The sequence below is a fragment of the Boleophthalmus pectinirostris genome, unplaced genomic scaffold, assembly GCF_026225935.1.
Source record: "Boleophthalmus pectinirostris isolate CB_2022bp ecotype Guang Dong unplaced genomic scaffold, ASM2622593v1 HiC_scaffold_7, whole genome shotgun sequence".
In the NCBI taxonomy this organism is placed as follows: Eukaryota; Metazoa; Chordata; class Actinopteri; order Gobiiformes; family Gobiidae; genus Boleophthalmus; species Boleophthalmus pectinirostris.
The window spans coordinates 13,309,746-13,335,859 of NW_026571473.1; the positions used below are offsets into that span (position 1 = coordinate 13,309,746).

Consider the following 26,114-nt stretch of genomic DNA (forward strand, 5'->3'; position numbering starts at 1 on the left):
CGCTCCTACAGCGCACGAAGGAACAACCAGAGCAGCTCCGTCAGCTCATTTACGCACTATTTAACTATTAACACTATTTCCTGTGAGGCTTCGCCCGCAGATTTGCCCATAACTAATGAAAACAAGCCTCTTACCTTCTCCAGGGGACCAATGCAGAGAGTATCTTCTATCCACTGTCCAATATGAAGAGATCAAACTGGTCCAAGTCCCGGTCCAGTCAGTCACGAGCTGGCTGCTTTTGCTGCAGCTAACGTTGCATTCGAATGAGAAGAGTAGACTACAGATGAAATTTCTTTAGCCATTCTTGGCATATTTATTGGAGAACTGCACGTCATGCAGCTACTTATCGCACTGACGTAAAACTACGGCAAGTCTAATTGAATAAAGACATTGACTTACACCTGCCTTCTGTAACCTGTACTGTAGCGCCTCGTGACGTAAAACACAACATATGCAAATAATGTACAACTCTAACTGAAATACAAACTGAGGGCATTAATGTATTAATTAATGTATTTTAACACCGTCATTAGCCAGTGTGTGATCAGTCAATCAATGAATCAACACAAGAGCCATAGGATTTCACCGTAGCCAGATGCACTCATTTCAGCTTAATGCTTCCTAAAAACTGTTCCTCGGACGCACTTTGACTTGAAGTTGAACTTGTATAGTACTTGTATACTTGTATACTTGTATAGTGCACAGCTCTGTTGTTCTATGTGTGTTATTAATTGCGCTGATTGAGCCCTGTGAGCATATGAACTCTTAAGCCTCCAGCAATGTTTTTGTTTATACCATTGTATATTACATTGCATATTTGAAAAAAAAATAAAAAAAAAAAAAATCCCATAGACCTCCATTAAATTGCTCCGACAATGGCTCCGACCCACCGCATTCGAATTCCAAACACATGACTCAAATAAAGTGATATGAACACATATAACATGATAAGAATATGTCTATGCAGATACACGTTCAATTTTAAACAAAATGTTAAACATGTAGCCTAATACAAAATAACGACTTTATGATTTTTTATTATTATTTTTTTTATCTAGGTCAAGTTAGAGAGTGCGGCGCACTTGCGCCCTCTATAGACCAGCTGCCACTGGATGCATTGTGTAACTTTTCTGGTGGAGGGTCCGCCATCTGGTTTTCTGGTTTTAGAAATGATATTGTTATCTTCCCCTGTATCATCATGGAGACCAAATCAGGCTAAGTTACTGGTCAGATCTGTGCAGAGGCATACCCGTTCACAGCCAGAATGCCTGTTTTTCTACATATTTTTGAGCAATAAATCCACCTGTAAATGAATACATGTAAGGTAGATTTGTTTAATGATACTGTGGAAAATATGAAGTAGTGCAATGACATAGAAACATGAAGGTGATGGACCCCTAACCGAAAAGCTACCTAGTGCACCTTTAAATTTGGGTTACTGATGCTTTTTTAATGCAAAAAATGCAAATGTATTCCATGATCATTTATTATAATAGCAGAGGACAAAGCATACGCCTAGTTAATCATCCTGTTGACATATTTCTGACGTGTTTCTCCCCCACAGTTAACTAGCTCACATACTTTTCTCTGAGCTGTCTGGAAGTAATTAAAGTTGGACTAGTTTTTAAAAAAATAAAAATACAAGTACAATTACAAATATTTATGCTATTGGCTATACAACACAATTCTGAGTCTATAAATGGTTAATGTTTTGGTGAGTTTTTTCAGGCATGGAACACTCCGAGTGTTCAAGAGGAAGACTGAATGAAACCCAGACAAGGATTGCTTGTTTGGCTTTGGTGGCAGCGAAAGGAGGAGGAAGAGGAGGGCTGGAAGAGGGGCACGAAACTAGAGAAGGATGGCAATGGGGGAGGAGAGACTGTGAAGGGGCTACTTTTTTCCATCTCACAGCACAGGAAATCAGAGCAGTTTAAATCCAGCTAACAAACAGCAGCATGGTCAGCCGGTGAGTAAAACTTTTCACTAATAAAACAGCATGAATTAAGATGTATAGGGTATATTTATGCAGAAGTAAAAAAAAACTGTAGTAAGCAAATATGTGGAATGTGTATTAAAATTCTTGGAAAATCTATACATTTAAATAAAGCTTCACTAAAACCTCTCATCTATGATAATTATGCATGATTACTGTGGTTGCATTTTGCCAATGGGATTGGTGATGTATACTGTACAGTCAAAGGGAAGGATGCATTGTCCTCTCAAAACTTGCATGCACTTGAAGGTTCTATATTACACAGAATTGACTCTTGTGAGCTTTAAGCCATATTATAATGTTGTTACTGCCTCAAAAACATACCTGAAGTTCTGTTTTGTTTCATTCACATATTTGTTTGTGTAACCCTGTCTGTTTACATCTGTGAACCTCATGCTTAGTGCTTAGTGGTTTTCAAATTAACAACTTTTTACCTTTAGTTCAGTAGAGTTTGGCAATTACAGAGCTGAAATTACCCAAATTATTCTAGTGAAGGTGTATACCATAACAAAACACAACTCTGGCTATGTTTTCAAAGAGGAAAAAGCATTATAGTAGATCAGAAAATAGTGTAATATTTTTTTAAACATGCATTTTTGCAGAACTTAGTCAGCACTATTTATTTACACTATCAGAAACTACTAATGTCATTTCATATTTCCTAAGTTATTTAAGCCATAATTGGTCAATTCCTGTTTTGTTTTTCATACAGTGTGGAGCATCCCGCTGCTGGCTACAAGAAGATTTTTGAGTCTGTGGAGGAACTCAATGAACCCATAACAGCTAAAGTCACTGGTAAGAAAATCTGACTTAAAAGTGTGCTATGTAACTTTTCTGGTGGAGAGTGCAATCTACTTGTCTCCATGGAGATGTTATTGCTTTGCCTAGAAAGTTCCACTGTATGGCATTGAAGTCATATAAGTCTATGGAGACAAGCAGGAGATGCCACTAGGCCATGTTCTAGGTGAGATCTGTAGAGAGGTGACCCAGCTCATAGTAACAATATATGTTTTAGAGGTAGTTTTGATCTAGGTAGGAAAACACTACATAAGCGTAATACCATAGATTGGAAAATTCCAGGCAAAGCAATAACATTTCTAGGATGGCAGACGCCCCACTGAAAAATTACATACTGTACCTTTAATTTAATAACAAACTGTGTGACAAGAAAATGTGTTTTTGTGGATTTTGCACATGTTGTGAGGTATAGCTCCTTCGTCACCTGTGTTCAATAATGTTAAAACTTAATAAATGGATGTAATTACATTTTTGATTTGATGTGTGATTTCAGGCACTATCCCATCATGGCTGGGGGGCAGTCTGCTGAGGATGGGTCCAGGTCTTTTTGAAATCGGAAGTGAACCTTTTTACCACCTGTTTGATGGACAGGCTATGATTCACAAGTTTGACCTAAAGAATGGTCAGGTGACATATTACCGAAAGTAAGCCCTCTAAAACAGATGTGTCTTAGACTTGCATCAAGATAAATTAATTTCTTGAAGGTGCATTGTGTAACTTTTTCTTGTGGAGGCTACACAAAGTAGTTAATTCACCAAAATTGTTCCACAATATGGCATTAAGCTTATCTGTCCTCATGAAGACGGGCAGGTGACACCACCAGGCCAACTTATTCATGGGTGTCCACTTCCGTTTATATGAAACACTGTGAGGACATTTTTGTCATGGCATTTTGTTTTAAATCAATAAACGCTGTAGCAACGCTTGAAATTTTTCATTTCACATGGTAACACGTTTTGTAAGGGACTCCCTAAGAGCTCTACATTTTGTCTGGGGGCAGGATTTAAGATTCCATTGGAGCCATGGCAGCTCACTTTTAAACTTTTTTTTTTCTTTTTGTTTTCTCTTTCTTTCTGTTTTTCTATTCACCTGAGCTGCTGGGTATAAAAACGGACTTTCTGGTGAGACAAAGTGAATTTAGACCTATAATTATAACAAAAACAGGTTAAGAATAGGAAACTTGTACACTTAACTTTTGGTTATCGAATATTGGCAAAACTGAGCTGTAATTTTTTAAACAAAAGAAAATGATAAAAATATTAGTATATGAATGTATCACAAAAATACTTGTTAACTGCCGAACCTTAATATTTGCTCTAATTACATCTGCTGAGTATGAAAGGAGCTAGCTTTGTTTGATATGGAAAGCTAAGCCCTGCCCCCAGATGAAACGCAGAGAATTTAGGGAGTCCCTGTTTTGCAAGGAGTTTTTGCACAATATAAACACACACAATTAGCTTTTAGATGTAAGTTTATTAGAAATTAGATTTGTAAGTTATAGATAAGTCACACAGTGGAACATTCCAGTCAAAGCTCATGGAAAGGCAGGTGGTGGACCTTTCACCAAAAAGTTACATAATGCACCTTTAATAAACTTTTGTATGAGTCTTATGTTTCATTTGTGATCACACAGATTCATTAAGACAGATGCATATGTTCGAAATATGACAGAGAAACGAGTGGTCATCACAGAGTTTGGTACAGCAGCCTATCCAGACCCATGCAAAAACATCTTCTCCAGGTATTGTCCTTCTTTCTGTATTTTTAAAGGTCCCATATTATGCTATTTTCTGATCTATATTATTTATGTTAATGTTATATCACAAACATACCTGGAATTGTGTTTTGTTTCATTTACAGTTGTTCAGCACACAAACCCTGCATATTTAGTTGTTCTCTCAAACAGAAAACACTCACTCCCACTTCATGACATCACAAGGTGGAATAAAGTATTTTGAGCTTTGGAGATGTAGACAGTCTAAGAATAAAAGGTTAAGCAACATGTGTGAATGAAACAAAACACAACTCTGGTTATGTTTTCGATGAGGTAACAACATTATAACATGGCTCACAAGAATCCAACTTTGCAGATTCTTCACTTACTTCCAAGGCATTGAAGTAACTGATAACTGTCTGGTGAACATCTATCCCGTTGGTGAGGATTTCTACGCATGCACAGAAACAAACTTCATTACAAAAGTTGACCCTGATTCCCTGGAGACATTAAAGAAGGTAAAAAATAAAGCTTTATCTGGCAGCAGAACATGTATGAAGTGTCTTGTGTTGTATTTAAGGTGGACATGTGTAAGTATGTGTCTGTAAATGGAGTGTCAGCTCACCCTCACAGAGAAGCGGATGGAACACTCTACAACATCGGAAACTGCTTTGGCAAGAACTTGAGTTTGGCATACAATATTGTCAAAATCCCAGGACCACAAAAAGGTTGGTATACTGTAAAAATAATAATTTCTGTTTGTCTTATCTAAAACTAGACTAACCTATTCCATCTACTATCCGGGCATATATTTCCAGATAAATCAGACCCCATTGAGAAATCCCAGGTCATGGTACAACTTCCAAGCAGTGAGAGATTAAAGCCTTCTTATGTTCACAGGTATAAAAGCAGAATATGCTCCAACATGTAAGATTTGTAACATGGCCTGATCACATCACATGCTTTTCCCCATGGAGTTATCAATGTTAAAGGTGATATTGTGCATTATGTGCAAAGCAAAAAAATTTCATGGAGAAAATGTGGCAAGCGCACCAGTTTCCCCCATGAACCCAAAACATGCTACATAGGTCTCCAGGAAGAACAATTGATAGCTAAGGTCAATTAAATACAACCAATCAATGAACCTGCTCAAGGACTACAGGTCAAAATTAACACTGGTGCTACAACCTGCTACAATGCATCTCTCCTGTTAAGGTTAATGTAAAAATTGTGTGCTGTTCCTGTCTCAGTAAATAAATAAAGAAAGAAAGAAAGAAAGAAAGCAGAAAACATGATGCACACTTAATGAACACAAATAAGAATGCCTATAACAGGTTGGACTACTAAACTACTTTTACTATAACAGTCGTGATGATTATATATAAGATTTTGTTTAAAATGTTACACTTTCATTTCTGAAATAATGTTCAAAGTATCAGAAAAAAAAGTGTGTAAATTGTCCATATTCTGTCTTCACAGTTTTGGTATGACAGACAACTACTTTATTTTTGTTGAGCAACCTGTCAAAATCAACTTGCTTAAATTCCTGTCTTCTTGGAGCATTAGAGGAGCCAACTACATGGACAGCTTTGAGTCAAATGAGAGCATGGGTGTAAGTACAGTAAATCACTTTTTAAAGTAAACAGTTCAGTCATGCCCTTTGTGTTTTGTCTCATAGACCTGGTTTCATCTTGCTACTAAAAACCCCGGTGGTTACTTAAGCAGTCACAAGTTTCGAACATCACCTTTCAATCTTTTTCACCACATCAACGCATATGAGGACCAAGGCTTTATTGTGTTGGATCTCTGCACGTGGAAAGGGTAAGTGGTAAATAATAATGGTTGTTAATGTTGAACTTTTACTTTTACATTAATATGTCCTTTAATGTATCTGTTGTTTCAGTTATGATTTTGTGTATAATTATCTGTATCTGGCCAATCTGAGAGAGAACTGGGAGGAGGTGAAGAAGGCTGCTATGGGAGCTCCCCAGCCAGAAGTCAGACGTTATGTTCTACCTGTGGACATTAATCGTGTAGGAACAAACAAAACCTACATATCACTTTTATTCTTTGCCATTCATCTGTTTTCAGAAAAAACCTGTAATTCAGTTTCATGCCATAGGAAAATTCCATGCAAGGCAGTAATATCTCCATGTAGACAAGCAAGCGATGTGTCCTCCACTCCAAAAACTACATAGTGCACCTTTAAATTGCACATGCATTTCTTTGCATTGTTGCATACTGACATTATGAATACATTACAGTGCAATTTTCACATATGTTAACTGTGTTTTTGTAGGAGAAACAGGGGAAGAACCTGGTATCATTGCCTTACACCACAGCCACTGCAGTTTTGAACCGTGATGGAACCATTTGGCTTGAAGCTGAGATTCTCTTCTCTGGACCAAGACAGGGTCCGTAACAATTAAGATATGATACTATTGATATTTGTCACGATGGCCTGGGGATGTTCTACATGTTTGTGTATGTTCATTAGTTACCATTGTAACTCAATGCACACATTACATGCACAAATACAGCCAAAAACATTTTTGGATAGTGTGAAAACTCAAGAAAAAATACAATATTAGCATCTGTCTTTCAACATAATTTTGTATTTATGTTGTTCTTTTGTTTCAGCCTTTGAATTCCCACAGATTAATTATTCTCAGTGTTGTGGAAAGAAATATTCTTTTGCTTATGGCCTGGGACTTAACCACTTTGTTCCTGACAGGGTATGTTTTTTTTTGTTGCCCAAAGCTAAATACAGCGTATGAAGCACAGCTCTTTAACAATGAGATTTGTGTTTGTTTACAGATAGTGAAGTTGAATGTCCAGACCAAACAGACTTGTGTGTGGCAGGAGGAGGACTGTTACCCTTCAGAGCCATTATTTGTGGCATCCCCAGAAGCTGCAGAAGAAGATGATGGTAAGACTTATTTATATGTAATCTGCAGCTGTCACTACACTATACAAAACATTAATGTGTGCTGTTGTGGATTTGCAAAACTGATACATAAGTTGTGATGATTGTAGGCCTGTTGCTCAGCATAGTGGTGAAACCTGGAGCTGAGAGACCAGGGTCATTACTGATCCTTAACGCTGCAGATCTGACGGAGGTGGGCAGAGCAGAAGTGGACGTGATCATCCCAGTTACATTTCATGGCATGTACAAACCCTAAATCTTATGTTTATTTTGTTTAATATGAACCTATTATAGTTAACTAGACTGTAGCAGTTGTTCATTTATGTAAAACCAATGCTGAACTAATCTAATGTGATGAGACGGCATCTATGTAACTACATATATCTTGTTATATATTCTTATGGGGATTTTATATTTTGTAGTTTGCTGATTCTTGCAAGTTACAAGTACATTATTGTGTCCTCATTATTAAAGATGATCTTTGTATTTTATAAATAGTTTATTTACAGTACGTTTAAGGACGAGGCATATGCATGTCAACACATACAATTCACTGTTAATCGTGAAGGCACCAAGATATTCCACTGAATTTCATAATCCTTATTTAAATTTTGCATTAGAAAATTGTTAACCATCTTAAAATATTTATAATAGAATTTTTTTTTATCATAAGACACTGATAAAAATCAGTCACTATGGCAAGCAACAGTTTATATTCGTAGAACAGGTGAGTTCGTTTTTGTAGTCGATAGTTGATATTGCTGCTGCTTAATAATGTCCAAACAGTCTCTAACCACCTGTGGATATAAACAGTTGTGTCACAAACATGAGATTATATTTATTTAAATAAATAATATGACTATTATTAATGCATAACAGCACTGTACCTTTCTGGTGTCTTGAGGTAGAATAACTCCATCGTCCCACAGTCGGCCAGAGGAGAAAAAAGCTGAACTCTCTTCTTTTAGTATCATTTCAAAGTTTTCTTTAGTGTCTTTGTCTTCTTCAGGTGAAAATAAGGATTCAGAATAATTTGGAGCTGTGATGGACACCTTGGCATTTGGCCACAGGAACAGGAAGTTAGGGTCAAAGGCCCGGCCACACTACAAACAAACAAGGAATGATGATTATAAACAAGACTAATACAATGATACATTAAAAACCAATACATTAAAAACCAACAGAAATAGTCATTTTACAATTAGGGGGTGACTTGAAGTATAGCATAAAGACCATAGAGTCCCTACCATAACATAGCTGTCTGTGCCATGGCATCCACCAACCACCACGGTGATTTTAGGAACAGAGGCACACGCCACAGCAGACATCATGGAGCCCTGAGCCTTTAGACGGTTACTGTTGTGATCTGCCTTAAAGACATACAACATTTGAAAATCTGCTCTTGTTAAAGATGCGCTGTGTAACTTTCCTGGAGAGGGTACACAACCTGTTTGTCTCCATGGAGATGTTAATGCTTTTGTTTAAATTGTTCAGAGTACTGAACTTATCTGTCTTGCATTTATTCAACTACAGTTTTTTAGGGGCTCAAAAATATCTTTAAAAAAATATTCTTGGGGACACTTGGGGAATGGGGTCGTCTCTCCACAAATCTAATCTGTAACTTTGCTTCAAGTCTCCATTGATATCCATAAATGTATTCAGATATGTGGAACACTGTACGTACATCTCTGTGGAGACAAGCAGGTGAGAGACGGTCCACCAGACAAGTTACACAGTGCACCTTTAAATGATAGACAATATATGAAGACTAATAAGATCTGGAGTGTTACTTGTTGCACAGAAAAGGTTGAAGCAGATGCAGGTGCTGTGTTCTGAAGAAAAAGAAGAGGAATGTCTCTCTGGTCACACAGTTGGACAAAATGAGTTCCTTTGAGGGCAGCCTCATATGAGAGCTCTCCGTTATTAACAACTATCCCCACCAAGTGACTGAAGAAGAAAATAAGATCAGACTGTGGAGTTGTTTAGTTATGAAGAGAAACATTTTCAAACTTACCCATGAATCTTTGCAAATCCTGTAACAAGTGTAGTTCCAAATCGTGCTTTAAACTCTTGAAAGCGGCTCCCATCTGTGAGTCGACTCAAGATCTACAGAGGCAAAGATTTTTCTATCTTTATGGAGACCAAAACCAGACAATGTTACAGGTCAGGCGGGCAACCCTGCTTGCAGTCAGAATGCCTGCTTTACTAGGTATATTTGACTATAAAACTACTTGTACTTAAGTAAATGTAAGGTAGAGAACATTCCAGGCAGAGCAATAACATCTTCACAAAAACAAGTAGGTGATGGACCCCCAACCAAAAAGTTACATAGGGCACCTTTAAAGAACAATACTATGTTAAATAATAAAAACATAATTATATGTTACCAGTTTAACATCCAGTGTGTAATTATAACTGAGGGGAGCAAGTCCTAGAAGCTCCTGTGAACTAAATAGAGGCTCCTCATCTGCTTTTCTCTTTCCGCTCTCATCACTTTCTTCCTCTGGGAGCAGAAAATTTAAGGTGGATATGATGTTTCTGGTGTATTCATACGCTTCCTTTTCTTCCCAAGCAAAGTGGTCAACACAGCCACTAACCCTAAACACAAGTTATATAAATTATATAAGATTAGACATCCAATAATAGCTCTATTTATTGATATTTTGCAGTGACATCATGCTGGAGTGTTCTACATTTATCACTATTGCTGGAATGTTTAGGCATTAACATAGTGAGCCGACACTGTCAAAAAAACTTTAATCTATCTTGAAAAGTCAAAATGGATTTAAAGCACACATTTCCAAAAGCATGTGATCAATACGAGTTCATGGTCCTGTTGAGGAGTTTTTCAACAAAAATGGTGAGAGTAACTGAAACACTGTTGGCTAATGCTAGCTGGCGTGTGACTGTAGTTTTATGTGTGAGGGACTTGTCAAATTGTGTTGAAATAAAGCAGAGACTAAAGTCTAATAAATCCTCAGACAGAGCAGAGCCTATAGTTAACATCACACTTCCAGGGAATGTTGATGACATCAGCTGCAAAGTATCAATAAAAATGATGTAGACTTTTGAATGACGTACTCTGCATGTAGCCGAGCACCTCCCAAATCTTCTGGTGAGACTTCTTCCCCTGTTGCTGCCTTAACAAGAGGAGGTCCACCTAAAAATATAGTCCCAATTCTGTGCACCATCACTGCCTCCTCTGCCATTGTCGGGATGTATGCTCCTCCCGCCGTACATGAACCACAGACAACGGAAACCTTTAAACACACATTTCATACAGTCATACAGATTGCTTTCATATTATACAATTACTACATTATTTCAGATTGAGGGCAGGGGTAACTCTATGGAAAAGGAAATATCAAAATTTTTGATCCGCAAATGTTAAACCTTATCATTATTTGTTTAAGATTGCAGCTGTCACTTTCTGAAGCTATTGTGAAAAAATCTTCTCTCTTGTTTTGCACAGAGAAAATATTGAACTTTGTGTCAGTCTTTGTTTCATGTTTAGCTCATGTTTTTATGATATTAAACAGAAACAGGGTCAACAAATCTGCAATCATTTAAACTGCAGACAGTTTAAGAGCAAATTCTACCTCCACTTTCTTTTTTCAGTGTAACCCATGGTCTCAAATAGCATAAAGAATTTCAGAAGTGTCTTAAACTATCCTATGGTACCTATGTGTACAAAGCATGTCTTACCTGTGGAATTTTTAATGCAGACATGATGGCTTCATTGTAGAATGTCCTTCCTCCCTGATTCTTGTCAGGAAATATCTCAGACTACATGTGAAGTAAAACATCTGTTTAGTGCTAAATGTTAATGTTTATAACACAATTTTAAACATATCTATCTTGCATAAATTTCAATTACAGATATATTAATGCTTTAAAGTCCCTTGATAAACATGCATTTGTATAGTGAGAAAGGTCTCTTTTCTATAGATCTGACCCACTGAAATGATCTGGTGGTGTCACCTGCTTGTCACCACAGAGATATATTTTGGAATATTCCAGGCAATAGCATCTCCATGGAGAAAATCAGATGGCAGACAGTAACATAATGCACCTTTAAAATGTGTGCATTAATAATTTCACCTGCAAAGGTAAAAAAGCTCCTCCAGAGTCGACCAGATAAACACAAGGCAGGCGGTTCTGAATAGCCACTTCCTGTGCCCGTAGCTGTTTCTTGACTGTGATTGGATAGGCAGTGCCACCCTTTACAGTGGCATCATTGGCAATGAACACACACCACAAGCCATTGATCCGACCAATACCTGAACACACACACACATAAAAAAGCCTAAACAGCATTACAAAAATGCATGTCTATAGCGTAACCCATATAGCCTAAACTATTTCCCATAAAAAAGAAACATACTACTAACTATTGATAAATAGTAAAACTTTTATATAGCGCTTTTCCACCTTTAAGGCGCTCAAACCACTTTACACCCAGGAAGCACTCAACCATTTACACACACATTCATATAGTGAGTGTATGCAGACACTGGGGCCAAGATGGGTTAAGTGTATTGCCCAAGGACACAATGATAGGATTCATCTGTAGGAACTGGAAATGCACCACCAACCTGTGGGTCAGTGGATCTGGTCGCCCACTAAAAATATTGTAAATGTAATCAAACTAGTCAAAATTATGTAGTCTACAGTAAGCAAAAAGAAAGCCTTTGAGGTTTCTGACCAGTCAAGCAGCCGGCAGAGGGGATGTCTCCATAGGGCAGACCCAGCCCAGCAAACGGTGAAAGCTCCAGGAAGTCTTCATTATCCAACAGGAGACGAAGGCGGTCTCTCACCAGCAACTTCTTGTTTCTTTGTGTGTGTCTGGCAATAGCATTGGCTCCTCCACCTTTTTTCACTTTTTCACTGAATTCTACATACCTTCAAAGAACCAAGAATAAATATGCCTTATTAGAACAATGCACAATATAGAAGAAAATATAAAAATGTAGAAGAATAAGAAAAAAATTTTACTTTTTGTGACAGAGTGCACTGTTTCTGAGATTGGCCTCGTACACATGTCGATAGATGGGCTGTAATGGCAGGTTTAGCACTGGAAAAGCACTTGGAAGACTTTTTCTCCCCTTCACTGTTGTACTCATTAAGCAGACACAACACTGCCACCCAGCAAGACTGAGAGGAAGATACTATATTTAATTAATTGTTATTAAGCTGTTTTATGTGAGACTGTATTTGACATGCAATGTTTTTTTTTGGTTTTGTTTTTCAATCTGCCAATAACCTGGACCTGAATACATTGTTTAATTTCTGTGTATTTTTTATACTGAAATGACAAATAAATTCTGATTCTAAACTGAAACTAGAATTCATGCCATAAACTTGAAGACATAAATATCAGTTAGCGGTGGGTTATAATGATTAACATCTCGATAATGATATTCAGGCAGTATTTTAACAATGCATCAGGAATATGCTAAGACTGAGATTCAAGTCTAGCACAAAACATGAATGGACCATACCATTAACCAAATAAGTGCAGAATTATCACTTTTTTGGAGGATTACACTACACATTTCACATTACACTATTCTGCTCATTTTATTTTGAATCTCTACATTTTGTTGTCATTTATACTAGCTTTAATATAGACAATACATTCAATATTTGAATTTTTCATTTCAACAGAACAATTGCGATATTATATTTGGAATTAAGTAGTTACACCCACCTATGTTCTTTGTTTTTAGTTGTGTGCACAAAAACTGGCTGACAGTTCCTGGTGTTGTTATAAACATGTCTGAGAAAGGCAAATAACAAGCACAGTTAGACAGGTGTGATTTTTCATTCAAAAAGATTTAGCAAATTGAAGATAACTATGAAACAATTATAAGCAATCTTTGCTGCAGGAGTAGTCGTTTAAGGAGTGCAAGAGCAGATGACCAAATGGTAATACCATAATTATACATATACAAGAAATGCAATATTCTAGTCAAGTGTAACTGGGTAAATAAATCGTTAGTTGGTTCAAAAATGGCAAATTGTGTTAAAGGTCATTGAGAAAGCCCCATAAACTTCACAAGACAAAACAATCAATGCACATCTTATAAAAATGAAAAATTAAAGTTAAAATACTGTTCCAGCTACCTCGCAAAGCTGCGGTACATGTCTGCATAAGAAAAATAACTGCAAAATACAAAATATTCCTTTAATGTATCATGAAGAGTTTGTGATCAGATCAACACAGCTTTGCCTTGCTGCAGTTTCAGAACGCCGTTCTTCTTTGTGATCGTGTGAATTTACCGTCCAGACGTAATGTCGCTCCCTGACGGTCACATACAGATAACACTTGTAATGACAAACCTTAACCAGAAGAGGGAGCTGTCCACTTACAAACTCACCGGGTTCGATTAATTAGCCAATTGAAGTTATCCCGGACATCCTTTATTCTCTATACTGCATACACATTTTAAGCGTGGAATGTATTATGTCTCTTCATCGAAAAATCTTTGCAGTTTTGAGTCATGCTTCATATAATATTTGCGTAAATCTACGTTTGACATCATCTGGTGATAATCCAAAAGCACTCCTCTGTGTTTTTAAAGTTCATTGACAAAAAAACAGCAAATAAATACATCAGATGCTGCCTCGTCTAGTTTATGCTTAGACGTACACCATTTCCACAGGACTTTTAGCCTACTGGTGTTTTGGTATTTTAATTGCCACTTATTTATTTAGGTTATTTATTTTTATTTGTGTGAGCTATTGTGTTGGAGTCATTGCCCATGTTTATAATTAAAGTCTGAAGTCTACACTTTAATTTAATTTATATTGGTTACCCTGAAAAAAAAATATAATATATACATTATATATAATATATCTCAGAGATTATTAATATGTATAAGTTCATTAACCCTGATATTGGCCTGTGTGATCCCTGGATGGCCCCTGGTGACTGTGCTCCTGCCATATACAGTCTGGTCCTGCTGATTCACCACGGAGCAGGAGGAGGCGGAGTGTTTGTGCAGACAGACAGGACAGGAGCAGGAGGAGCACCGGGCTTTCAGCGGCACTTTGGGACAGTCAGAGCCGGGAAAACTGTATCCAATCCGGGGAGAACCCACCAGGAGGAATCTGCCATGAGTTGGGGAACGGAACTGTGGGTATGTGCAACTTAAATGTGCTTGTTTGTGATTAGTTTGGCGGGGTTTCTTTCCTGACTGTGGCATAGACAACACAGGACTTCACACAGCGAGGGGAAGGTGTTGTTACCTTTTAGCTTTGTGTTGAAAGCTAAAGGGAATGCTAACACGCAGTTAGCCGAGGCGTGCTAATGCTAATCTGCGGTGCACCTTCACAGCTTTGACAGCGGCGGAACAATGGTCTGCAGCCGTACGGGCAAGACAGGCTGGGCGGAGGTCACGCTGCCGTCAAAACCTATTTATTCCCTTATTTTAACTCAATCTGCCATTGTTCTACGCTTTTTATACAGATCTGGAAGTTACTGTGCTTTTTCTTTTGTGTTTTTTGAGCGCGTCAGTCACACCCAGTTTGAAGTACATACACAGATTCCCACCAATTTAGAAATATTAGGTCATGGCGCGGCTTGGTCTCGTTTTGGTTAATTCTTAACTTTCAAGTTTGTTAGTCGCTGCTTGTCTGGAAAAACACGCTCTTTTGTTGTAACTTCAGTCAGCGGGACATGGGGCATCGCATCTGAACCCATGCGTGGCACAAGATGTTGTAACAAACAATTTATAATGTGTATATAACAGGTTGATAAGATAAACCTGGTTCAACAATTAATTTTCCACCATTTTTGTTCTTGTTTTTAATAGTGGTCCAAATAGAATTTGAATATGTTTCTTGTATTTTGGCTACAAAGCTGTGTATTTTTGGGGTGTTGGCTATAGGATCACAGCATAGGATCACAGTAGCTAACAAGATACCCTCTTTGTGACACTCCTCCAGATAATAATAATAATAATAATAATAATAATAATAATGTTTGCTTTTCAGATGATGCAGTTACAATTATTTCTGCTGCCATGTAATATTACTGTATTGCTATGTAAGTTATATGTACAATGACAGGGTGAGGTGACCAAAAACTAAGACAAAGTTTTGCTATAAATTGCATGTATCTGTTCTGTGTAGTCAAATCAAGAAAGCTGAGGTAATACTAGACTAATAAGGTTAATACTTGGTTAACAAAACCGCTTTCATAATATCTTACATTATTCCTGATTTTTTGTAATGTTTCAGTGAGTATACCTATAGTCTACTTGTTATTATGAGACAATAATGCTGCAGTGTACATTAGAAAATACAGATGCATGACAGGACTGGACTTGACTTGCCCAGTGTTTTTTTTTTTTTTTTTTTTTTTTGCTCTTGTATAGTTTTGTGTGTAATGAGTGTGAAGAGAGGGGTGGGTTGTGGGAGTTTTTTGTCTAAGTTTTGTTTTCATTATGTATAATTTTAAAATTGAGGAATAAAAAGAAAGAAAATACAGGTGCACACAAATAACAGGTTGCATGATTTTGTTTTATGAATGAAACTGACCAATACCAATCCACAACTCTTCAGTGATTGTTTGCAGTTCATTTTGAGGTTCCTGGAGAGGCCATGCTGTTGACCGTCATAATCCCTGGTGGACGCTGATGAGATTAATCTGTTGGCTGTCTGATGTCAGATTACTCATGATTGGCCGATTACAGATTACCATCCGCTGCATTGGCTGTGTTAGCGCTGCTGTGTAATCAAATTTCAGTCATGACCATTCAGTCTGAATTTCTGGCTCTGGATCAAACACTCCCCTATATATCATTATTCTGGCTGTGTGTAGGCATGCCATTTATAGTGACCCCATTGACAGTAACATGTAAAATCAATGGTTTTAAATGTAACTTGCACCTTTTAATGGTCATTTAGATAACATTTTATAGCACTGCTTATGTAAAGCACTGTTTTGGAAAATTAAAAAATTAAAACATGATCAGTTTAGCTCTTATCTTCAATTGGTAACTAAATATAAACTTCTGTTCCATATTAGTCTTTACAAGTGGAACTGAGAATCTTGAATCTCAACTGTATGTCTTTGGGTTTTTCTGTTGCCCTGTATCAGAGGTGTCCAAACTGTGGCCCAGGGGCCAAATGTGCTCCTCAGACCAAGTTGGCTGGCCCTCAGTGATCCTGCTAAATAGGCCCAAATGAGTATACACAGTACTTTTTACTGCAAATTTCTATTTTTGTCTCTGTATAATTTTATTATCTTGTAATACAAACCTAAATTAGGTCTGGAATTAGTGTTCCTTTTCACTTGGTGACACCCTTGCTCTAAGTGACTGGTCTTGATACTGGCCTTGATAGTGGCCTTGTGGAAGTGTTTTGCGATATTAAAGAGACATTGTGTTTGCCTGTTTTTTGGCTCTTGCCCAACTCATTGAGACATTTCAAAGCAGTAGAAGTGCCTCCTATTACCCCGGCTGACCTCATTCTCTCTGAGGTGCTCACATAATGTAGGGAGAGCTTGTGTTGAATTAAAAGTTTTGTTTTGAGCCACGGTGCCCCCATGCTGAGCCCAGAGCTGCCCAGAGGAGCACGAGGCCAGCACCATGTATCAGCAAAGGCCTGGCCAGCTAAGAATGCACACCTCTCCAATATCCAATATAAGTAATTTCTTGTGTCATAGTACTCGAGACCGGTCTTGCATCCTGGATTTATGGAGAATCAATGAGTGAAGCTACTTTGAGGCTTGTGTGTTTTATACTGCTCATCCTTGCTAGCCTTACAGCAGTCAGTGGTGTGAATGAGACCAGGCTGGGGGTACTGGTCTTGACTCCATGAGCTGTTCCACTGAGGCGGGACTTGTCAACACCAGGACAGAGTCTGTCCTCCGTCTGTCAGGAGAGGGGGGAGCGCATGTTTTTGGTGTGGCTGTGGCTGTCGTTTTTAATTTACCCAAAAGTGCTAACGTGCAGCTTGTGAGGATGAAATGAAGGAGCTGGAGGAAGAAGTGGGGGAGAAAAGCAGAGGGAGGAAGGAGGATGTTGACAAGTGAGAAAAAGCTGACAAAAACACAGACTGATGGACATAATGGATTATCTGAAAGATTAATGGGCCCTGTGGGACATGGATACTCAAACAGTAAATAGTAATGTGATACACTATGAATGAACTTCTATTCAAACAGTGTTTGTAAACCTGTCTTTTCTGTGGTTAGTTGTAAGTGTTTCAGTTATGCACATACCATTGTATTGTATTGATACTATATTATTTACTGTACTTTTCTAGGGGTTCAATCATAGAAGCAGGAAGTGAAGGACAAAACACAAGGGAGAAGAAAAGAGCTAGAATTTTCAGACTACAAAGTGCATTAGGTTACATAATCATTTAGAAAATCAAAGCCTTGATGAGTTAATAATAATATAAATGCTAAAGTGCACTATGTCACTTTCTGGTTGGGGGTTCATCACCTGCTTGTTTCTATAGATATGTTATTGCTCTGCCTCGAGTGTTCTACAGTATGACATTAAACAGCTCTACCTTACATTTATTCAATTAAAGGTGGTTTTACAGCTCAAAAATGCCTTGGAAAACTGACTCTGAGTGGGGTTGCCTCTCCACAGATCGGACCTGTAACTTGGTATGGTTTGATCTTGATAAAGATAGAAAGGTTCAATACCATACTGTGAAACATTCCAGACAAAGCAATAACATTTCCATGGATAAAAGCATTTGACAGACTCTCCACCAGAAAAGTTACACAATGCACCTTTAATGAAAACTTAAATAAACATAAAGGTCTGGTTGCTACAGATAGGTTAATTTCCCTTGACATGTATCACATAATGAAAATTCTTTGGTTTTAACTCTGCTCTGAACTTAAGAGACCCCAGAGTTGAAGAATATTATATAATAGGTCTCTCTTTCTCTCTAGACTTTATGATGGTATTATCTCAGATGTCCCACACCTCCTGTCCTTCTGTAGCTGTGTACTAAACACATCAGCTGAGCACTAAACTGCTGAGAGGAGCTCAAATGATGCTATCTGTTTTATGGACAGACACTAAACAGTCTTTCTGATAGTCATGTGCCCAATGTTATGAGTTCACCAATTTGTGTTCTAAAGTTTCTAATCACTTGTAGTATGATGAATTCCTTTCTTACCAAAAAACATGGGAAAAGATCAGATTTTGTAAAGACATTGTCAGGCCTATCACAATAAATACTATATCAACAGGTCACTCAATGACAATTGGGGGTCATTATTTATCATGGGGACTTTTTTTTTTGCACTACTGGATTATTTTTCTGTGCTACAATACGATTTGAGTTGTAGAGTGTTGAATTATGAACCATGACTGATTTATTTTAGATACAAGCTATCTATGTAAGTGTTGCATTCTGTTATTTATTTATTTATTTATTACTGTTCATGTTTCTTAACAATATTGTACATTTAGATTACTTTTTGGGGGTTAATTCTGCCTTTATGTTTTGGTTAATTTTATTGTCTATATTTACTTCAGCAATATTACGCACATCAAAATTTGTTATTGTGACAGAACTAGACATTGTAAAACAAAAGCTGTGCCTACCTCATCATAGATTGTATTTGTTCTGAGTAACCAGGCAAATGAATGACTTTTTGGACTAAACCAACATATTTAAACTCAAGCCTTCATTGTGCATTTAGTTCAGATTGTCCACTTCTTGTTTTACAGTACTTCCCATAGCTCACTCTACACAAGCATGAAAAACATTAGTATAAATCTTATCACCTTTTGTCCTCTGTTTTTCTCCTCTTGCTCCTCTGTGCATAAACCATCCATGTTGAAGGAGAGCTGTTCCTCAGGTCCTCTCTCTCAGGCCTGGCCTCTTTTCCCAGGGATTTGCTCTGAATTCCCCACAACTGACACTTATAGCAGCTTCCCACAGCCATGACAACATGGGAACTATTTTAATAGGTTTAAATGTCACAGAGGCCCACCAACTCAAAGTACTACAGCCCCAGTCCATTGTCCACTAGGAAGGACTGCATCAGTTACAGAGCCATGTCAGCATGTTTTCTCCACAGAATTATATTGTGTAATTAACTACATTTATTTTCTGTGTCTGCCTCACAATATTAGTATTATTGAAACTAATCTCAGTTGAACAAGCATTGATACTGAAAAAAACAACACAAGAACAGGACTAAATTGGATGTGTTTACTAGTAGTGACCTAGCAGTTTATCACCATGCTTTTTAGTGTTGCTTGGTTAATGTATCTGAGACATTTGCAACAATGCGACAAACGTGGCAGATATCCATTGGTAACTGCCTTTTTTTTTTCACCTCATCCCAAACTCTGTTGAGTTCTAGTATTCTAGTATTGTGACAAACCAGCAGGTCTTATAAATCTGAATTGTTTGCTCTTGAATTGGAACAGCTCTACAGCATTTACAGAAGCAATCCAACATCCATGTTCGTCTGGAATAACACTGCTCTGTTTACCTGAGGTTTCTTGACTCTCCCAAAACCACACCCCCTTCATTATGAATACTTCTTCAGTTCTTCAGCCAATATTGTTACAGTAAAAACTACTGCAAAGGAAATACCAACATTTGACAGCAACTTGCCACAATGAATTGAGATAAATTTAGACATCATGAAGAGCCTGGACCTGTGTATGTAGGACAGTCTTTCCTTTAGGGCTGCAAGATTAATCGCTTTTGAATTGGAATTGCAATTAGCAAAATTTGAAGTACCGTCATTCCCTCCACAAACAACAAAATGTCTGTCTTATCCTGCACAAAAACTTCTAACATTGTAGTTTAGATCTATACAAACACCATCTTAAATGTGATTCTTATATTAGTTTGTCAGTGAATATTTAGTCTTTTGTTAACTTTTCTGGACACGTTTAAAATGTAAACTCTGAACAGAATCCTTAAAACATAAACTGGAAATCTAATTGTAATTGCAATGTTTGTCTTGGTTTGTGCTTGGATGGCAGACTGCTAAAAATTCCAGGTGCCACAGTGGGCACCAGTGACACAATTTTTTGTCGTGTCCTTAGGCAAGGTACTTCACCCACCTCGCCTAGTGTGAATGCTGTGTGTGTGTTAGTATTGGTGGTGGTTGGAGAGGCCAGTGGCACAGATTGACAGATTATTATTTTCAGAAAAATTGCAATTAGCTGTATATGTCTCATATTGTTCAGCCATACCTTCCTCCTCTTCACCTCTCTGAACTTCTGACATATTGACATACCAGGAGACAATACAGACCACTGAGGAGTTTCCCAGGCTGTTTATCCCATTGCTACACTTTCAAGGCCATTTAAATCCACTCCTCATTAGCACTCTACTGGGTGCCTGACATGGGTGGTTGTGTGTTCCCCGGGAAAGAGTACTTGAGGTTTTTGGGCCCTATGGCTAATGCAGCTTTAGAGTTGAGACTGAATGACATAACTGCAGATTTACCATTTTTATTCAACTTTATCCAGCTATATCCAATGGAGATGGGTACACTTCAGAGGACACTGTATTGTAATCATTGAAGCTTTTGCAAATTGACAATAACAACCATCCAAATTCTGACTTGCAGTTGTTTGAAATTAGGGCTGCAGGATATGAGAAAAAGACGAAACACTCCATATTCCAAGTACGCTTTATATTTTGATATTTTAGTACAGTTTAATTTAAACAAAAATGTACATGCCTTAAATTACTAGTCAAATGTGTTAAATAAAAACTCGACATATCAAGACCAAAACATGGCTAAAGTACCATACCATAAATAATTCTACTTTGTGAAACAATTAACAACCTCTCATATGTAGAATGCTGTAATATTGTGATCATTATTTATTTTTGCAGTAACAAAATTTCACTGATGTATTCGGTATGATCTTGGAGTTCCAACTATGAGGTTCAGCTGGAATATTTGTGGATGAGACTGTGATCTAAACTGGGAGGAAAGAAATACACAGACATTCCCAGGAAGTGGTAGGAAGTGGTCATAGGAACACGCACAGAGGCTGAGATGGCATTCGTGGTTATGCTGATGGCAGGAGATGTAACTGTGGCCGTATGCAGCAGTCATATGACAGAGTTAATGGTTAGTTAGTGTCACACAGAGAGCAGTGTACAGCACCTTTAACCTGCCTCTGTCTGTGTCACATAACCATTGATTTTTCTCCAAATCTCCATGCTCATTTGTTCTGAGGCAGTCTCACGTGAAGAGGTTTCCACTGAACACAGGGCAGAGACTTTCCACTGTGTAAGGGGAACTAGAGTGATGTGGCAAACTCTATGTTGCTATATTTTTAGGAATGTATGTATTGAGATATGAGCTATTTAATTGTGTTTATTTTATGCTGCCTTAAAGTTGCACTATGTAATTTTTCTACTAAGGGTCTGCCACCTGCTTGTCTCCATTATTATTGGCTCAGAGAATGTTCCATGGTATTGCATTAAACATATACATTATATAGCACTTAGTTCTTCTTTCTGTTCAAAAATACACTGGAAAATGTACACTCTTAATGTGAACGGGCTTGCTTCTCCACAGATCTTGCATTGACATGATGGCACAACCTGCTTGTCTTCATTGAGAAGTTTATTGCCATACTGTGGAACAGTGGAATGGCAGAGCAATAACATCATCATGGAGAGAAGGGAGGCGTGTACCCTCTTTCCAGAAAGTTAAACACAATGGTCCATTAAGTGAGGTCATACAATTTCCTCATTAATAAATGTTAGGCTTATCAAAAAGTCACACTTAACCAATGCATGTACTGTTGACTCTGGCTAAGCAGCGCTGATAGTGATACCAAAGTTAAGTCTCCTCCTGGAAGTGTCTTTAAAAGGTGCGTCCTGAATATAGCCTGTATAGACATAGCTAACTCGCTAGCTGCCATGTTTCAAATACTGTAGGAAGTGAGCATGGGGGTGCTTCCGGCTCCATCGACGTTATGTTGTCGCCCCTGTCTCTGTAACTGGTACAGTGAGTTTCGTCATTTTGGTCTTAAAATGTTTGTATTGACCCACTCTACATGATCCTGTTTTTTTATTTCTCTATATTGTCTCTAAAGAAATTCCTATTCCTAATATGGAAAGTGGCTATAACAGCTAGCCTCGTGAACGTTGTTGAACAGAACGCTACGGGTGACGTCACACTCCCTTAGTCCACTTCTTTACACAGTCTGTGGTCCGGAGTGGCTGTGTGGCTCTGATGCTTGAGTCGGCCTGAGGTAAACACATGAATGAACTGTTTGTTTGTGAGCAGCACAGATGGGCTCTGACACACTGCACTGGATTGTGTCTCTACATTCTGCTCTCTCAGATTGGTCACAGGCTCGCACAGAAAAGGTCCTGTTTGGTAAACATATGTTGACTGCTCAGATGAAGCATGCTACTGCTAAGACTTGCCTTATCAGTATAAGTACTTAAAACCTGGATCTCTGAATAGTTTTTGCCACATAAATCTAAATTGTAATTGAAGATTTTTTTTATAGCTAATTGCAAATGAATATGTGAATAATTTCTAGAACTTTTTTTTATAATATGAAGTGAAGTGTAATTTCTTCATGAAGATTTCTTCATGAAAGAAAATTCACTATTTTTTTCTGTGTTATGTTGTCCTTTTTTTTCTTAAATGTTCGATATTATGCTATTTTCCTGATCTGTGTTATAATGTTGTTTCTTCCTCACAAACATACCTCTAGTTGTGTTGTGTTTTGCTTTATTCACACATGTTTAACACACAAACCCTGCTTATTTAGGCTGAGTTCGTCTCTCAAGCAGAAAACTCTGTTCCACATTGTGATATCATCATATCATCAGGGCGGCAGTAGCCCACTGATCTGAAGGTTGGCGGTTCGAATCCAGCTCTCGACATAAACATCACAGGTTAAGCGGTCAGATCCACAGACCCACAGGTTGGCTGCTGTGATTCCAGCTCCCACAGATGAATGCTGCCGTTGTGTCCTTGGGCAAGACGCTTAACCCACCTTGCCCACAGTGTCTGCGTACACTGGTGTATGAATGTGTGTGTGAATGGGTGAGTGGTTCCTTGTTGTAAAGTGCATTGAGTGCCTTGAAGGTGGAAAAGGGCTATAGAAAAATGTGACCATTTACCATATGTTTTAAACTCCATACACCTTCACAAGAGTAATTTTCATAATTTCATGTTTTTGAGGGAACAGCATTATAACACAACTTAATGCTCACAAGAGTCAATTTTGTGTTATAGGACCTTTTAATAACAGTGGCTTCATCTTTATAATTCTTATATTTTAGACCACTCTCTTTGTATCAAACACTCTACATCTTGATGAAATACCCTTCGGCACTGTGACCACACCTGAAGCCTGTGGTCATGATGATGGTTGACCAAAATAGCTGGGTCATAAAACATTGTGTTGTAAAAATACACAGTAAGGAGTCAGCTACAGAGCACATGCAAGTAAGATCTGCTTAGGCCTGTCACAATAAAAACTATATCAACTTATCATTCAATATATGATGGCTGGATGATGGAGTTTTGTGGGGATCAATATTAGTACTTTTTTCTTTGTACTAGTGGCAATTTTCGGTTATTTTATGTACAATATTATAAGCTTTGAGTGGTAGAAAGTTGAATTATGAACTAAAACTATGAACTAACAATTGAGTGTTACATTTTGCTATTTACATATTGCAGCTTATGTTTTTGAACAATATTGTACTTTTATAAGATTTTTAGGGCCTCGATCCGGTGCTTCCAATCACTTTTACTGTAGCTGACATCATGTGAAATATATTGATTATCATAGTATCGCCACATCTGTTTTGTGAGCTGTGTAGTGTATTGAATCATTAGGGACAATGTGATTTCCGGCCCTAATCCTGACCATTAGCGTAAATAAATGATGAACAAGAAGACTTAAATTTTCTTTTAGTCTCATGTGGCTGTCATTTCATTCAATCAGACTCACTCACTGACCCAAGAAATCCTCCAGTGGACTTTTAGAGTGGACTGTGAATGGAGAGACCCTGTTCTGAGGCACGAGGGTCAGTGTGTGGGTGGGTGGGAAAAGCCTCTGTCTGACATCCGCAAATGAAGCAGAGAAGTGCGGTGTAACAGCTGGGAAAGTGGCCCTGCCAATCTGTTCCATATGGACCGTGTATACACTCACAAGACATGGACTTGGCCTGGATCCTTTTTGTGCAACTTCTGTATGAATAACTGCTATGGTAACAACTCTTTGGTCACTAAGAGCCTCAAACTGAGAAATAAGGCTCTTAGTTCTTGTTAATTCACCACCTTTTAAGCTACTTGGTGAAAAAAAACTCCTATGTTTTTTCAATTTCAAGCTCAAATAAAGTAAATGTTGCTTTATATAGGAGAAAGTACACAAAGACGCAGTATTGCATGTTATTTTATAGAGATCGATATTTGAGATTTTTAGGGCATCGGCTTTAAATCTTCAGAATAGACTGATGTTTTGTTTTGGCAGACTTGCTGACAAAGCTTTATTTGAAAACTTGAGTGTAAAGAGATAGCTGCACGTTTGAGGTTTGAGGTAAAAAACAAACAAACAAACTGTATGTGAGTTTTTAGTGAGTTTAAATCTCGTAATATGGGCAAAAGAATCAAAATCTGCCTTACATACATATCAGCCCAAAAATATTGGCAGAGCTTATCGGTCATCAGTTGCTCTCAATTCTAAGCAATTGGTAATGGCATTGGCCATGAAAAAACTCAACTTGATACTCAAAACCAATTTCATTACCACAATTATAATAAAAAAAAAAAACACTTTTTCTTTAAACAATAGAATGTGATTTTCGACATCAGTACTTTTCTTTTTTCTTATCTGCTTAATCCCTCCCCAGGTGTCTTCCATAGTGGTCCATTAGCATCTATGTAGTTTTATACTTGTTCTAAAACAGCTCATTGGAAATCTATTCAGGAAAGGTTCATTTCTGCTCTGTGAATGTGACTTTTTTACTATTGATTTGATACCCATTCAAATGAGTATCTAGTTTCAATACTAGTTTTAGTATTGATTATGATTTTCACTACTTTTAACAACCCTAATCTTAGCTTTGATTATTTTTTTTTTTTTTACCAATTCTATCTTATGCCCATACTCTCCCTTGACCCCTTCTGCTTACTCATAACTGTTCCCTTCCTGGTCTGTTGCTGGTATACTGGTGTAATGATACTGAATGTGATTGGTGGTATCTGCTGTGTGTCTCTTGTCAGACCAGTCTGTCTGGGGCTGGGCCTATGACGCTGCACAGACAAAAGACCAGATCCAGTTCCAATGTGAAACCTGATGAGCCAGCCCAGGTGTGCTTTCCATTGAGAGACATTAAAAATATTAACAACAGTTAGCTCGGGGTCAACCTACCACTGGTGTTTGGGCACTTAAACTAGCTCAGTTTTGTAATGCTGTGTGGAGTTATGATATTGTTACCTTCATTTTGTCGTGTTTTTATTAATTATGTTGTTTTACGTTCAACCAATGTGGAGTCAGTTAGCTAGCTTGTATGGGTGGGACAAAAGTCAAGTCCAACAAGATGGGACAAGATTGGGTCCAAGAGAATGTGATGAGAAGAAATATTGAGGTGACATAAATTCTTAGACTTGGAGAAACTTTATTGGTCTACAGTAATTATTTGACACAGTAGGTCACACATCACAATAAATATAATAACTAAGA

The 26,114-nt window shown here is 37.7% G+C and overlaps 3 protein-coding genes across 7 annotated transcripts in view; 2 read left to right on the top strand and 1 right to left on the bottom strand.

Annotated features, from left to right (window-relative positions):
* Positions 1-1,955: 1,955 nt before the first annotated feature.
* On the top strand, positions 1,956-7,687 carry LOC110172291 (retinal Mueller cells isomerohydrolase-like). 2 transcript variants are annotated; one of them, XM_020938130.1, is made up of 14 exons: positions 1,956-1,966; positions 2,706-2,788; positions 3,285-3,435; positions 4,425-4,532; positions 4,882-5,023; positions 5,086-5,233; positions 5,324-5,405; positions 5,985-6,117; positions 6,184-6,326; positions 6,409-6,538; positions 6,805-6,919; positions 7,146-7,240; positions 7,323-7,434; positions 7,542-7,687. In XM_020938130.1, the coding sequence occupies exons 1-14, from the start codon at positions 1,956-1,958 to the stop codon at positions 7,685-7,687; spliced, it is 1,599 nt and encodes a 532-aa protein (XP_020793789.1). The 2 variants fall into 2 exon arrangements, with proteins under 2 accessions (XP_020793789.1, XP_055020916.1); XM_055164941.1 differs by having other exon boundaries at positions 5,333-5,405.
* A 293-nt stretch (positions 7,688-7,980) lies between these two features.
* On the bottom strand, positions 7,981-13,689 carry si:ch211-198n5.11 (methylcrotonoyl-coenzyme A carboxylase 2). The gene is made up of 13 exons (XM_020938131.2): positions 13,558-13,689; positions 13,142-13,210; positions 12,427-12,585; positions 12,137-12,333; positions 11,533-11,711; positions 11,137-11,217; positions 10,513-10,691; positions 9,819-10,029; positions 9,446-9,537; positions 9,222-9,378; positions 8,679-8,801; positions 8,319-8,534; positions 7,981-8,228 (listed from the first exon to the last, which is right to left on the bottom strand). The coding sequence occupies exons 1-13, from the start codon at positions 13,575-13,577 to the stop codon at positions 8,142-8,144; spliced, it is 1,770 nt and encodes a 589-aa protein (XP_020793790.1). The 5' UTR covers positions 13,578-13,689; the 3' UTR covers positions 7,981-8,141.
* A 664-nt stretch (positions 13,690-14,353) lies between these two features.
* Positions 14,354-26,114, top strand: part of fnbp1l (formin binding protein 1-like) — an 82,951-nt gene continuing 71,190 nt past the window's right edge. For all 4 annotated transcript variants that reach the window (XM_055164526.1, XM_055164527.1, XM_020938072.2 and 1 more), the window contains exon 1: positions 14,354-14,573. In XM_055164526.1, the coding sequence (XP_055020501.1) occupies positions 14,550-14,573 (24 nt within the window). In that variant the 5' untranslated portion in view covers positions 14,354-14,549. The remainder of the gene's footprint in view (positions 14,574-26,114) is intronic.

Coding starts and splice junctions, on each gene's coding strand:
- LOC110172291 (XM_020938130.1), top strand. Junction 6,118..6,183: donor AGTCAAATGAGAGCATGGGT/GTAAGTACAGTA, acceptor TTTGTCTCATAG/ACCTGGTTTCATCTTGCTAC. Junction 6,327..6,408: donor GATCTCTGCACGTGGAAAGG/GTAAGTGGTAAA, acceptor CTGTTGTTTCAG/TTATGATTTTGTGTATAATT.
- si:ch211-198n5.11 (XM_020938131.2), bottom strand. CDS start 13,577: ATGTACCGCAGCTTTGCGAG. Junction 9,379..9,445: donor GGATTTGCAAAGATTCATGG/GTAAGTTTGAAA, acceptor TTTCTTCTTCAG/TCACTTGGTGGGGATAGTTG. Junction 8,229..8,318: donor TACCTCAAGACACCAGAAAG/GTACAGTGCTGT, acceptor TTATATCCACAG/GTGGTTAGAGACTGTTTGGA.